At 40.6% G+C, this 15147-nt stretch overlaps 1 protein-coding gene across 1 annotated transcript in view; it reads left to right on the forward strand.

The window, feature by feature from the left end:
* Positions 1 to 4199: 4199 nt before the first annotated feature.
* LOC119648073 (phospholipid scramblase 1-like) overlaps positions 4200 to 15147 on the forward strand; it is a 58532-nt gene continuing 47584 nt past the window's right edge. Inside the window, exons 1-2 of the mRNA XM_038049555.1 lie at positions 4200 to 4470; positions 4761 to 4923. Of these exons, the coding sequence (XP_037905483.1) occupies positions 4774 to 4923 (150 nt within the window). The 5' untranslated portion in view covers positions 4200 to 4470; positions 4761 to 4773. The remainder of the gene's footprint in view (positions 4471 to 4760; positions 4924 to 15147) is intronic.

A 15147-nucleotide genomic window follows, 5' to 3' on the forward strand; every position in this document is an offset into this window, starting at 1 on the left:
AGACGTATCCAGAATACAATGTACACGAGGAACCAGCCGAGCCTTTTCAGATCTCTCAGCAAATCCCAACAGAACGCCTATACAGTATAGTTTTCGTTAACTTAAGCGAAAGAATATTGGGGTGGACTTTGGGGTTATCCGTCCAGCATGCTGAATGGATCACAGCTGAAGGCACCCGCCATGGCACTATACTGAGCATGAATTTTTCGGACTTTACCAAAGAAGAGGTTTGACGAGCCATAAACAGCTAGAAGAACTGGGCGGGCCCAGGTTTGGATCGGGTGCAGAACTTCTGGTACAAAAAGTTCGCCAGTATATACAGCCGGTTGGCACATGCATGAATCAGGTCATGAGTCGGCCGGGGGAATTTCCACCCTTCGTCAATGCGGGAATTACCTATCTTATCCCTGAAAAGACACGGTACAGCGCCCCGCAGTTACAAAACCGATTACTTTCTTACCAACCCTCTACAAATTCATAACGTCCATTATTAGTGGAACGGTCAATGCTCACCTCGGCACCAACAACATTCTGTCCGAGGAGCAGGAGGGCTACCGAGTCGGTTCAAGTGGTTGCAAAGACCAACTCATTATCGACTCGGTAGTCGTAGGGCAGACGACTAGAGGCCTAAGAAACCTCTTTAGTTGCTCTATCGATTATGCCAATTCTTTTGACAGCATCTCGCATACCTGGCTAATCGATGTCCTACATCTGTATCGCACTGATCCGAAACTAATAAAGTTTTTGGCGACAGTCATGGAAACACACACCACTTTGTCAGTGCTTTCATCTGAGGATGCTAATACCTCAGAGCCTATCCATTTACGGGGAGGCAACTTCCAGGGGAATTCTTTGAGTCGCCTCTGGTTTTGCATGGCACTGAAACCCCTTTCATGGCTACTGAATGATGTAAGAGGGCATGGTTTTGCAATAAAATATGGCTGACACACTTGATGTACTTAGATGACATGAAGCTATACGCTATACTGACGACCACCTTAGCCATTCAGCCGTGATATTCGGATGGAATTTAGATTAGATAAATGTCAAATCCATGCCATCGGCAAAGGTCATCACGAGCCGCATAGCATTGGTGACCCACACTTCGAAGTTATGATCGAGATAAACTTCTACAAATATATAGGTATTTTGCAAAGAACCTATGCTTGCGTTGGTGATCTGAAGTATGCCCTGCTGTCCGAATTCCTGCGCTGTTTAAAGCTGGTCCTGAAATCGCATCTCTTTGGGAAGAATAAAATAAGCGCATTGAATGTATTCGCTATCCCTTCACTGGCTTGTGCACTTAGAATATTGCCGTGGACAAACCTTGATCTGGAAAACGTCCAGCGGCGGATACGGACTGTTATGTCCGAATTCCGAATCATTAGCATCATCCAAACTCTGACGTGGGGCGGATGAACCTGCTCGTGACATCGGAGGTAGGGACGTGGTTGAAGTAGCGGCACAACATTATCGCCAAGTCGACTCGCTGCGCGTTTATTTTTGCAGCAAATAGTAGGCGAGTCCTTGCATGCGACATTTAGTAAGGTAGGCTGACTCCACTTCACTCGAAGAATCGTTCTTTCAATCCTCTGAATGTGATGAAGTCGGACCAAGAGCGGATCGATGAATGGAAGTCGAAGGCAATCCATGGTGAACCCGTGAATTGTCTTTGACAAACATTTATCGATTTGCCTTTGTGGAACTGATGGCTGTGTGCTGGGGAGCTCCTTGTTGAGACGAAAGGATTTATGTGCCATTTAGGACGGCATGGGCGGGTGGAGTACAACTTGTGTAGAATGTGTGGTTTGGCTTTAGAGACGTTACAAGCATGCGCTGATCATGGGAACATGTCCGGTTTATCGATATGAGCCGCATGTAGTATTTGATAATTCTGCTTACAGCATGTATTGACGGCAAGTTCTATCTGATCGCCACATACCACACAACAAGCCCGGGGTGCTGTTAGTTGACAAGACAGGTTGCTCCGCCTATATTATTGATGTTGCTATCCCCCATAACAGCAACATCGAACGGAAATACGTGGAGAAGAAGGTGAACTATGAGGTTGTTGTAGCTCCCATAAGGTATTGTACCTAAATCTCTCACGGCTTCGCTTGATATCCTGAGACTCTTACATAGTCTGGTTCAAACCATGCAGAAATTTACCATCCTGCATACGTGCTCGATGTCACGGGGAGTTCTCGACGGATTAACCCATGAGACTACCATCGGCAACGACCACCAGAGCCTCTTTATCTTTTAAGTAAGTAGGATCATCCAAGCCTAAATGCTTAGCCTTTAGTGCAATTATTAGGTAAAATCCGGCATCTGTCGAAATTGTAACTACTCAGAAAACAATAATTAATCTATGGCGGGAGAATTAAATTGGATCTGAACCTTGAAACTTGTGAAAAGACTTTATTCAGGATGGTATCAGTACACTACAGGGCTACGAGAGAGATTCGTCTCCTGACGCATTGCATGAATTTGTATGGTGAAAGAAAACTACATTGCATATGTTCGGCATTCTTCAATCATTTGCGCGTGAAGAATTCCGCGCATCTCTTTGATGCTATTGGGTGTATGTATGCATGGGATCGGGAACAACAAACAAGAAAACCATCTAGGCGTCGTCGACACACGTGCCGCCAAGATACTCCATTTTTTCCTCATATAATAACAATCGTTGGCGCAACAATCCATATTGGATCAGGGCCTTGAAGTGTGTTAGAGCACTTCATTCAAGACCATAACGGTACACTACAGTACACTGTAGGAGACAATATGGTCAGCATTGCGCTCATGTACTCCCAAAAGGGTCAATCAAATGCAATGAAAGATCCTCCTGAGAATCCGTAGGCCCGACCTTCTGACAGGGTGACTTTTTCAGTACAACAGGTCTGCCACCTAGGGTATATAATCTATGGTTTTGCTCCATTACAGGGCGTGCAATTTATACCTTTTGTCCAGTTCAACGATTTCTGTATTAGAGTATACGTTGGGATGCCACTCATCTTTGTTCAACGCACGACGGTTGTCTAGTGGTTACCTAGGGTTACTATTCAGAAATGTGAACCATCTTAATTCAGACATGGACAAGGATCGTTACTGGGCGTTGCGGAGTTACAGACGATCAGGAACTTTACCTTGTGTATCTAAAGCCAGCCACATCTACAACTACTACTGGCTACTTTCCAATAATATTTCTGTCGACTGTTGCAGTGAAGCCTCTTTGGCATGGGTTGATGATGTTCCGAGTATATGAAACTATCCGGTCTAGCAAGATAGCGGAGAATACCTCATATATGGTGCTCAGCAATCAGCTGTCTATGAGCGGCAGATAATGTTGTGCATGTTAGAGAAACTGATGAGTTGGTGGGTATAATTTATTATCTCCACATTTTGCTAGTTCAGCTGTAATTTCATAAACTTTCAGCGACTTGTGATTATTAAGTAAATGAATTGAACAATCAGGACTTGTTAGCACTAATGAAGGGAACAAGTGGCTCCCGAAATATCGGTTTTTGCAAAAACAAAAATATCAACACTAGCGAATAAGAAAGAACAAGTTTTTTATTATCACAAATCAGTTTGTGTTCTGTGTTCTGTGGGCAGCATATGTGGATCGTTTTCAGTTGGCAGAACTTTCAAAATTCTGGTGTGGTTATTGATCAATTTATCAATGGAACCCTCCATACTCTGGTATGGTGGTTATTGAACAACTTATCAAAATACTCAACCCATCACTACAATATGCCAATACTCGGAAGGATTAGAATTGATGCGGATATGGATCCATCCTGCCAATGTTAACACAGATGCCGGAAGATCAGATAGTCCGTATGAAACAATCAACGAAGGTGACCTTTGGCGAACTTGATGCAATCATCATTATTCATTAAAGATCGCCCCACCTATCGCGCTGATTCAAAATATAATTTTAGCTTTTCTGAGAATACCTATAAACCTGGCATCTCGACCTCAAACCAACGTAACATTTGCTTGATGTTTAGTTATTTAAAGACATATTTCACTTTACACAATAGTTTCCCTTTACTGATTTTGAAAAAAAATGCATTTATCGCGGCTACTCATCCAGTAGCGAATATGCAAACCATTAGGTGATCACAATATTGAGAGCCACTGAGTTACTTGCCATCTCACTTTCTTATTCATTCTGGCAGTTTGGGCAATATGTCCAAGAAATTGTGACATCGGCTGTGGCTCTTCCGAAACTGTCAAAATAAAGGCAAAGCGATTACGATATCCCAAATCGCAGAAGAAGAATGCAAGCAGTGCGGGCTTGAGTGAAGATAGTTTTATCGGCGGCGCAGAGTTTACGTCGGATATCGCGGGCGGATGCCAAGACGACGACCGTCTTAGAGAACAAGTGGCAGCGAACGCGAAATAGTGAAAATAGCGAAATCGAAGGGCATCTTTCGTCATCGAGTTAATATTAGAAATTCGGTTAGTATGGAATCGGGAGCGGAAAAAGTAAATAACTAGCGAAAAGACCTATTTGGAATTTAGACGGAATTCTCGCACGCCGCTGTGCAGTACCAGGCGGCAGATTCACTGCTTTTTTATTGATAATTTCATGAATAATAACATGACTATCAGTAATTTTTCGCATTTGGTTCTTAGTGTTTAATGAGTCATTCGTCGACGCTTACTTAATTACATATTTGACCTGTTTTGGAAGTGTTCGCCTGGAATTCACGGCTCATTTACGTATTTGCCTTGTATCTGTGTTTTAGGGATTAAGTCACCATGTCGATGCCGATGAATAACCTGAACCAAGGCGGGTACAATCCGTACGCGCAACCCTTTGGCGGAGGATACCCGAATGCCCCTCCAATTGACCAACAACCCAGAGGATATCAGCCACCGCAACCCGGAGCTCACCAACCCCCGCAACCCGTAAGTTATCTTTACTGTTGTTTACATAAAGATGTTACCTTCTAGTTGACTATTACAAGGGTTTTATATCAGTCAAAATAATGAACACAGTCCGTAAGCCAGTTGGAGGCCAACGCCTCTGAGAAATATTCTTCTGTTGGCGTTCATTGATAAAAAAAAAGTCTAGGATGTCCAATAAAGAATCACATCCAATATTTGCTTAACAAAATAAACCAGGAGAGTCCGTTGATCCTATTTAAACCGGAAGCAATTGCGCTAGTGATTAATTAGGTTACTAATTGCAGATGATAATAATTGAGTGGAAGACAATTACGTGAAAATTAATGGACATTAAAGTAAAATTAGCGATCGACACCAAAGTAATGACTGATTGAACGCCAGAGCTATCAAATTTATCACTGCTATGACTCCGGAATCTATGATAATCATTCAGCGCTTCGGTGGTATCGTTTATCAAATGCCCAAACGTAACCGTTTTCCTGTGGAATGAAGTTTCCGGTGTACAGGAAAATTGCACAGGAAGAGATAAGCTAAAACTAATGCGGTAAGCATACTAGAGGAAAGCGGGAAAAGAGAAAGGAATGAATACGAGAAAAAGGAAATCTAAAGTACTCAAGGTCGCGTTTCGATGTGATGATTGAGTGAGAATTTATTCACAGTATTTACTGCTTTTAGTAAAATGCAACTAAGAGGGATAGAAATGTGGGTAATCTTGTGGAATCACATCGGCAGTTGGCCCTCTTCCGACTACACTCCTACGCTTATGTTTACTTCCAGACTGATGAAGCATATAAAAGTTTGGAGCGAACTACTCAAGTTCTGACCAATTAGCGTTTTTAAATCGATCCTAAACTTAATTTACGCTATCGGTAGACTAGCATTTGTCACCTCATCGGAGGCATAAGAAAAAATAGAAATGAGCTTCGGTTCACCACCCTCAAGTTCTTAACAATTGCCTCTGAAGTGGTATAATGCTGGCTAATCTGAATAGTAATCACCTTGTCATATGGTTGGTGGTCATTATCAGTGGGCAGCTCGATTATCTCAAAGTCATGCTTTTATGACGCTGACGGTCTTATTAGCATTAGCATCGCGTTTCACAGTAGAGGATCCGACATCAAGTCTCGTGGGTCTCAAATCGTGTCGGTGTTCTTTTTAGTATATCAGCGTTTTCTTACCAAAGAGTCCTTTTGGAGAGTTAGCCCGCGATAATTGATTGCTTTAGTCAATTAGTCCTTGATATAGTCCCAATTGGTCGAAGTGGACGAATTTTTCAAGAAAAGTGGAGGCCATCGCCTGTCAAGGTAAATTTAATACCACGTCAGCGGTGTTGTTCGTAGAATGGACTTGGTACACAACTGTCGCTTCAACAGATTTTATTTATATTCAATGCTACATGTTATCCTCATTTTCCCAATGGTGTCTATGAGGCAGATTAGACGATATGATAATGACCTTCTTGGTGGTTTATTATAATATGGCAGCCATATCTTTGATGAAATGTGAGATTTGATAGAGTTCATCAATCTCATGCATTGCCTCACTTTCTTCTTTTATCCTACCAAAGAGCCGAAGCTTGTTCTGAAATTCCCGCATTTCACTACTTTCTTTGGTTGATATCAAAAGCTGGATGAGGACGACTTAGCTATCTGTAGTTGGTGTGGGTTCTTAACGATTAATGAACACTCTTTTGAGGCTGCAAAATAGACCGGGCCGGTAAGTTTTTATGGTTTTTGTCTGAAACCACACATTATCTGTCTGTTCGTCTGCTGTCTGTCTGTCATATCCGATTTATTTATTTGGTGAGAAAATGTAGAATATGAATTCCTTTACATACAATATGTCGTATCATCTTGTGCTGGGTTCAAGGGGGGGTTGGGGTCCCCCACACATGCGAAAGGGGTGTATAATTTTTTCACGGAGTACAGTCATATGGGGTATCAAATGAAAGGGCTTTATTAGTCCTTTTTGAAATTAATCCTATTTTTGAGGCATATGAAAGTGAGGTCGCAAAATGCGTACCCTAAAAAATATAAAAGGTCTCAGAGCGTATCAAAATGAAAAATCTGAAAAAATACATAATGGTGCATCAATATGAAATCTAGGCCCAAAATACATTCCAATCCCAAAAATTTGTTCGAATTTGCCGATAAAACGAATAACCTATATACGTACGGGAATGGGGCACAATAGTTCTTCAAGGACGCGGTGCGATTTTCCCTTAATAGAATTATCGGGAATTCACTATATTATTAACAAAGTTATAGAAAGTCAAAATTATACTATAATAATAAAATATAAAGTGAACGCATATCAACGGCGGAGTTGCATTTTGAAAATATATACATCAAAGAGTATTTCGAATTCTCAGGTATGTCCCCTTCTTTATCTTTAACCATTGTCTCGTTCACAAGCGGGGTCGGCTCGTTGTGATTGTTTGCGTCATTTTGTTCTATTAAAAACCTTTTCTGGTTAGCCCGAATCAAGTACGCATTCCATCGTTGTCCGCCTTGTAATTTTTTCCACGATTGGTGCAACCTCATATCGATCGTAAATATCCTCATTTCGGATGTGATCAAAGTGTGTTACGCCACTAGTCCAACGCAACAACAGAATTTAACGAGTATTATTTCTCGGTGATCTACCGTCCTTGATTTTTGCTTTCTTGGTTTCAATTCATAATTTCACCCGTTTTTAAGTACCTTCATTGCTAACAACGTTTCTTTCTCAGACAAGTATGTGTCTTAGAAAACTAGCAGGCAACTGTGTGACTGTCTCTTACCGATAATTTTCGGTGTCAGACAATTACCTGTTTTAGACACCATATAGACAAATATGGGCTCTACGCAACACCAGCTTGGGGAACTACATTGCATACGTAATTCCCTGCTAAACAAAAGAGAGTGGTTTACAGAAGAACTACTCTAAGAGTGTTCTTTGCCCTAGGACGACACAAGATTACTGAAATAATGCATATCGATATCCGGACCGATTAGATGACCCTTATCTATGACGGGTCCTTCCTCTGATAATTAAAATGCCGGGAAGAAGAATCACTGAGCAGGAAAACGGGCGATGCAGTGTGAATGAATAGATTCGTAGTATTAAGGTTTAGATGCAAAGCAGTCAGAACAAATGCAGTGGTGGGTACCGCAGTTATCTTCATAGGTAAAAATTGATCAGTTAACTCACATGGTGGATTGCATTCAATTTAGAGCGCAGGGAATAGAATGAACGAGGCAAGCGCGCGGTTAATAAGAACTCTTACGTTCTGGTGTTCTATTCACAGAAAGATAGGGAATTCGCGTTTTTCGTCAAGTTACATGGGTTACATTGAAATTCCTCAGGAAGATGTCGATTACATCACATGAGTTGCAAGGAATTCCTGAGACATAAATAAAAGAATTAAAAAGAGACCTGCAATTTGCCCTAGATTTCCCCTGCCAGGCTTTTTTTTTGCAGGAATCGCCTTTTCTCAGTTGTTGTCTTGCTTCGATCGTGGTCTATTAATCTATTTATTGTTTATTCAAGAACAATGCTCTTGATATTGCACGGCAGCACATCGCTTGAATTTGTATCTTGGAAGTAAAGCATTGCGCATATTCGACGTTCTTTAATCACAAGAATTCCACCCATCTTTTTGATGCTGTTCGTGTCGTATATGATGCAGGGGATGGGGAGACCTAAACGAGAAAATCATCTAGGCATCATCGACACACGCGCTAGTTAACTACTTCGTACATAACTGGGGTATATGCAATGACATTTCGTATCGCCTAGAAACTCGATTTGCTTTTCCCGTAAATTATTAATATCATATTTAACAAAACGCAGATTCCAGGTAAAACACAAAGATATTGTCGGTTAACAACATAGGATCAGAGCAGGAGTTCCCTCGAGTGTGGAGTGGATATATAGGATTCTATTTTGGTACTATGCCAAACTATCCAACATTAACTTGTATTAGGGATGGATGGATGGAGTCACTCCATCGAAATGGCTAAGAGATTTTGTTCTTCCCGAAAATTCAATAGGCTGAAAAAGAGTTAAGCAGTGTGTCTGCATTAGCAACAAATCGAAAGTTTTACCTTGTTTTTTACAAAATTAAATTAATAATGTTCATAATGTTCACGGCTTAGAATTCTAGGGAAATTCCCCCTTCTAATTAAATTTAAAAAGATATTAGGTTGTTGCAAATGAAATGGCCGTTTTGGTACTAAAATTTGAAACGACTAAAGATTACAGAAATTTATTTATTTTATCAAAATAGGTGCCAGTCGATTCAAAACACTTCTCCCAGCGAGATTCAAGAGCATGTATGCGAGTTTCGTAGAAGCCCAACTGTCGGGTGTTAATAAATTCGACGAAGGCAATTCTGACAGCCTCTTCGTTCCTAAATTGTTTTTCCGCCAAAAAATAATCCAAATGCTTGAAAAAATGGTAGTCGGTTGGCGAAAAGTCCGGTGAATATAGTGGATGAGTCAGAGTCTCATACTGCAATTCCTTCAATTTTTGAACCGTTGTTCTGAAAACATGAGTTCGTGCATTGTCGTGAAGGAATATCGCACCGTCTCTGTTGACTAATCTCGGCCGTTGAATACTATATTTTTGGTGCATTTCCTTGAGTTGGGCACAGTATTTCTGTGCATTAATCGTTTCTCCAGGCGCCAAAAAGGAATAGTGGATAACTTCAGTTGTAGATCACCAAAGTCACCATTACCTTCTTCGGATGGATGCCCAGTTTCGGCATATGCTTCGGTGGCTCATCAGCATCTAGCCATTGTGCTAATCCGCGACGATTGTCCTATAATATCCACTTTTCGTCACTTGTCACTATTTTGTGCAAAAAGAGATCGCTTCTGTTGCGAGAGAGTAAAGAGCTGCAAATTTCCATTCGAAGCGCCATGCTTTTTCCGTAAGGGCATGCGGAACCCATTTGTCGAGCTTTTCCACCCTTCCAAGTTGTTGCAAGTGCCGGCAAGCTATCGAATAGTATACGGCCAGTTTCTCTGCAATGTCTTCCACAGATTGACGTGTGTCGTCAGCAAATGCAGCTCGTCGTTGTCAATCGACAACTTTGAAGGTTGACGTCGCCTGACCGGAATTTTTCGAACCACCGCCGTGTGGTTCGTTCGCTTACCGTATCAGCTCCAAATGCGCTGTTAATGTTCCTGGTCGCCTCCGCTGCTTTATGACCGAGTTTGAACTCATACAGAAAAAGTATACGTTCTTGGTTCTTTTCCATCCTTTTTTTCCTTTTTGTTCACTGTTATCATAACGATGGTCAGAACTGAAATGTCTCCTCGGTTAAATGTAGGAGTATTTATACTTTATTATCCGGCACGAACAGTGCCAACTGGTGGTGGTTTGATACAGTAAAATGGCAACTAACTTCACTTGATTGTCAAATCGGCCATTTCATGTGTAACAACCTAATAGAACAAGAAGAAAAACAAGAAATATATGCATTTAAGCTTCTCATGTATGGTTGGAATCAAATAATAAATATTTATTCCCAAAAGCAAACAACAAAAAAACCGAAATTTGAAAATTCAATAAATAAAAAATCACCCTTTATCTTCAAAAAAAATTTGCAGAAAAAGTATGTATTAAATTCTCCTTTATCTTCTCGCATTCTGTAAATGGGGGCACCTGGAGCTTTGTTTCTCTTTTGGAAACCTCCAAGCCCCTCAAAAGCGTCTTCTTCATGAGAAGATGAAGACGAGCATGTTTCAGGCACAATATTTACAGCAAAACTAGATCGCTAGTAATTGACTGCCGCCTGAATGCGCTGGGAATCTCCGCAGAATTCTGAACGCCAGGCGGCGTTTTGTATCCGTCGGCTTTAAACTGCGCCTTCACAAATGCGTCTGGGAACGCACTCATTGTGCAAACATGGTTTACTCTTCCTTTCGTTCCTTTTAACTACAAGAAAGTGTTTTCTTCTTCTTCTCATAAACAACTCATTTACCATAATCACAGGCGTTCTTGGCCATGATTGAACGATAGTGAACCACCAACATATTGGGTGAAACGGGATACTGATCAAAGAAGCTGATGGTGTCTGCAGACGATCACGGCGAATGTTTACTGCAAGCAACTAGACGAAATGATTCGAAATATGCAGTTAGACAATACATATTGCCTAATTGGCCGACTCCCAACCACTTGCATGAGCACCTTCGACTACGTTCCGCTAAAAAGATCGTGCCAACACTATAGCAGTTGGGGTTGGCAACTCTCCGTCACTTTGCGCCCACTGATTTTCACTTTCGAGGCAGACCCTGCCTGAGATGGAACGATGGCGTAGGCCAGGACGCCAGACAGCTTTTAGAGATATCGAATTGGTGGACCTCGGCGCAAAACCGGGATGCTTCGAGTTCCTTATTAAGGCAGGCCTAGATCGGATACCGGTTGTTGCGCCGTTGATAATGATGATGATGATGATTATCACCTTCGAAATTTGATCAAAAATTCAATTCTGCAGTGGTTGTGAAAACGATCTTTTAGCAGTTCATTGACTCCTGGTAACCACGCTTCTAGGGCAAAGGGATAAATGAATAACCATTAAAATGGCAGATGTGTGTCGATGCTATCGGCGATTACTTTTATTAAAAAATAAAGTTTAAATCCAAAAAAAATTGATTGAATTTGCCTTTTTATTGATTAACTTATAATAACTACAAATTGGAAACGATGGTTTCCTAACCCCCACTTATAAGCAGATTTACTACTTGGTAAATTAACTTGGGCATAACAAATGGCTATGACTACGATTATAATTACAGTGATTGCAATTACATGATTATGTCATTTCGAGTTTCTCGTGTTGAAACCCGAAAGCAAGTTTCGTAGATAGTTCATTTGACACATCTTAAGCACATTTTTCTTAGGTTTCGTGATATTAATTCCGAGAAATGATTGCAGTTCCCACAGGCCGTTCATCCTGAGCTTTACAAAGTTTACTTGATTGATCTCAGTCGCGTCCCAGCTAAGATAATATCGTTCATGCATAGCAAGAGAAACATTTCCCAGTTAAGTTTAGCTTTTTGAGTGTATCCTTTTGCAACCAGACGCGTCTTATATTTTTCAATGAATCTGAGAGCTTTACTCTTCAATTTGAAATTCCATATTGTTTTCCATATATTTCGTTTATAAGTGACTCAATTTCCTGCTGAATATCCTCCTTCCAGTGTACTTGATCCGTAGACGTAAGTGGAACGCCATCGATTAATCGATGAATTCACTGTATGGATAAAGTCGTTCCGATTTGGTTACATGCTTTTGTAGAGTTTCTATTTGTTCTTGGTTAGTTTTGACGGATTCTGTTCGTTCGAGTATTCTTATCATCCTACCATCCCATCGAGTTTTTCGAACTTATCTGGTCAAATTTCAGCTTTTTTGACATTTCTACAGGTAATGACGTTTTAAGATTTTTATTTTGCAGATACAGATAGTGTCAATTTTTTAGTCAATTTCCATATAATAATGAAACATTTAAACAATATTTTTCGAAAATTTCTATTCCAAAATATTGGAAATTGAACGAGTGACATTGAATCTCGAGTGGCACCTCGGAAAATAGTTGTTTTGGGGTGTATATGATATCTCGCATTAGGGTCATCTGAAACAAAAAAAAATCAAAATGCATTTCTTAAAGGAGATGTTTCTCGAGGCAACCCTGTCGATTTTTCAATATTTGGTAGCACTTGGAACCCAAAAACCCGATGAGTTTCAGAAAAAAGATGTAAAGTAGTTTTGCACACTAAAAAACCCGGCCTGGAGCGACGGAAGTTCAAATACTCAAAACTTCATCATTGCGCCTGTAAAGAAATCAACCCATACCGTATAAGGGTAGAACTGGTATGTTCTGCGGTGGCCTGATAGAGATGTAACCGTTGGACTAGGAGGTGGCGTTAAATCTGGTAAAGTCCTATGCCCCGTGAGTGGAATGGATAGCTATCTTAATATACGGAGGTTGTTCAAAAAGTGGTGATAAAACTGCTATACGAAAATAGTATTTATTTAATCTTCTAAACCACAATCTCCTTTTTCAAAATAACCCCTTCAGCTGCTATACGTTTTCGCCATCGGAGGATTATTCTTTCGAACGCGGCCAAGAGTTTGCAATTCTTCTTCCTAAGAACCCAAGTCTTCGAGGAATACATGAGGACTGGCAAGATCATTGTCTTGTACAGTAAGAGCTTTGATCCTATGGTTCGACCGGAACACTCTTTGTAAACTGAAATAGGCTCTGTTGGTTACCAACAACCGTGCGCGGATTTCATGATCGTAGCTGCTATCGGTTGTGATTTTCGACCCTAGATAGGAGAAATTATCAATGGTCTCAAAGTTGTAGTCTCCTATCTTTATTTTTCCCGTTTGATCAGTGTAGTTTGATGTTGTTGGTTGGTTGGTTTTCGGTGCTGACGTTGCCACCATATATTTTGTCTTCCCTTTATTGAGGTGCAGCCCAAGAGCTCGCACCGCCTCCTCGATCTGGATGAAGGCAGATTGTATGTCTCGAGTCGTTCTTTCCATGATATCGACATCATCAGCATAGGCCAGTAGTTGGGTGAACTTAAAGAGGATCGTACCTTTTGCATTTACCTCAGCATCACGGATGACTTTCTCGAGGGCCAGGTTACAGAGGAGGCATGATAGGGCATCCCTTTGTCGTAGACCGTTGTTGATGTCGAATGGTCTTGAGAGTGATCCTTCTGCTTTTATCTGGCCTCGCACATTGGTCAGGATCAGGCTAGTCAGTTTTATCAATTTCGTCGGGATACCGAATTCTCTCATGGCCGTGTACAGTTTTACCCTGACTAATGTTATCATAGGCGTCAACTGTTGTCCATATTCCAACAGTTTTTCCATCGCTTGCCGCAGAGAGAAAAGATATAGATGGCCGAAGAAATGCTGGAAACAATGACATGTAGTGTTATCACGTTGCCCAATTCAATTTCCCACTCCGCGACCATTATCATTACTTCTAGACCTCCTACAATTACGGAGTGTTTTTCTAACAAAAATGGCCACCAATACTTTCAAGTATAATCAAGCTTGATTTGATGGTCTGTAAGGTTGGATTTCGTTCAAAAATAATGAAAATCTATTTATCCGACCTTTCATATTGTAGGTAATGTTACCATAAACGGTGGCTGCTTACTTGTAAAAACCTTTGGGATAAAAGAATAAAATATAAGGGAGGCTGAAATTGATAACCAGAGAGCATATTGGCCAGTAGATGTAAAGAGATAGGCAACATCAATGTAGATGTAAAGAGATAGGCAAATGTCGGCAGAGGCTCATGATTGAGGGGAGTCTAAGAAATTTTGACAGAATGTGGTGCAAATATAATACAACAAGGCATTAACTTTTAGCAAATAAAATGATCCACAAGAGTACCGTGCGAAAAGCTTCAGATTTAATAAAAGCTGCAGTGGGTCAAAGGAAATATCGATCACGACTAGGCGAAAGTAATTTTCGTAGATGAATTGTCGTTTTGGTAGTCCGCACCGGTGGAAAGTGTATGGTCTAAACAGGGTGAAGGATTCCTCTAAAGCGACGTAAAATATCCGTAACTTAATGAAAATGTTGCGGTTTTAATGAATGTTTTGGGGAAAAGGGCGAAAAATGTGGCGGTGATTCTTTTCTACTCTCTTCTTCTGAATATGTGGAAAAATTAGTTGAAAATTACAATTGTAAATTTCGGTTAATTATCATTAATGGGTGAGCTTGGACTACATATTTATGTATGCCATATGGGAACTCTCATTATTTGTGTCTTCAAATTTGCTGCACCAACCCTTTTCAGATTGATGGAAACGGAGGCATGTATACTCGTGATAATTTGAAATAAATCTCTAAAATGTTCAAACGTTTTTTGGATTGGATAATTTTAAAAATAAGTTCTCGTTATTGTTAACGACATGAAGGCTATGCCTCATGTTAAATAAAGCTTGAAGGATGCAAGTTACTCGGTCCAAATCTTCGAACTAACAAGCAGTCTTTCATTCTCTTAAAAAAAATCACTTTCCCCCTCCACTCTGTGCCATGACTTTATGAGACGGCCTCATTATCGCCATTGTTTGGGAATTGGGCTCAAATAAATCAAGCTTAATTAGAGTAATGGTGGTATATTCTTTGATAAAATTCGGTGGTGTCTCATTATATCTCCATTTTGTTCTACTAAATAAGAGTTCTGAGTAGATTCCTTTGTTC

Source organism: Hermetia illucens, chromosome 2, assembly GCF_905115235.1.
Source record: "Hermetia illucens chromosome 2, iHerIll2.2.curated.20191125, whole genome shotgun sequence".
Classification (NCBI taxonomy): Eukaryota; Metazoa; Arthropoda; class Insecta; order Diptera; family Stratiomyidae; genus Hermetia; species Hermetia illucens.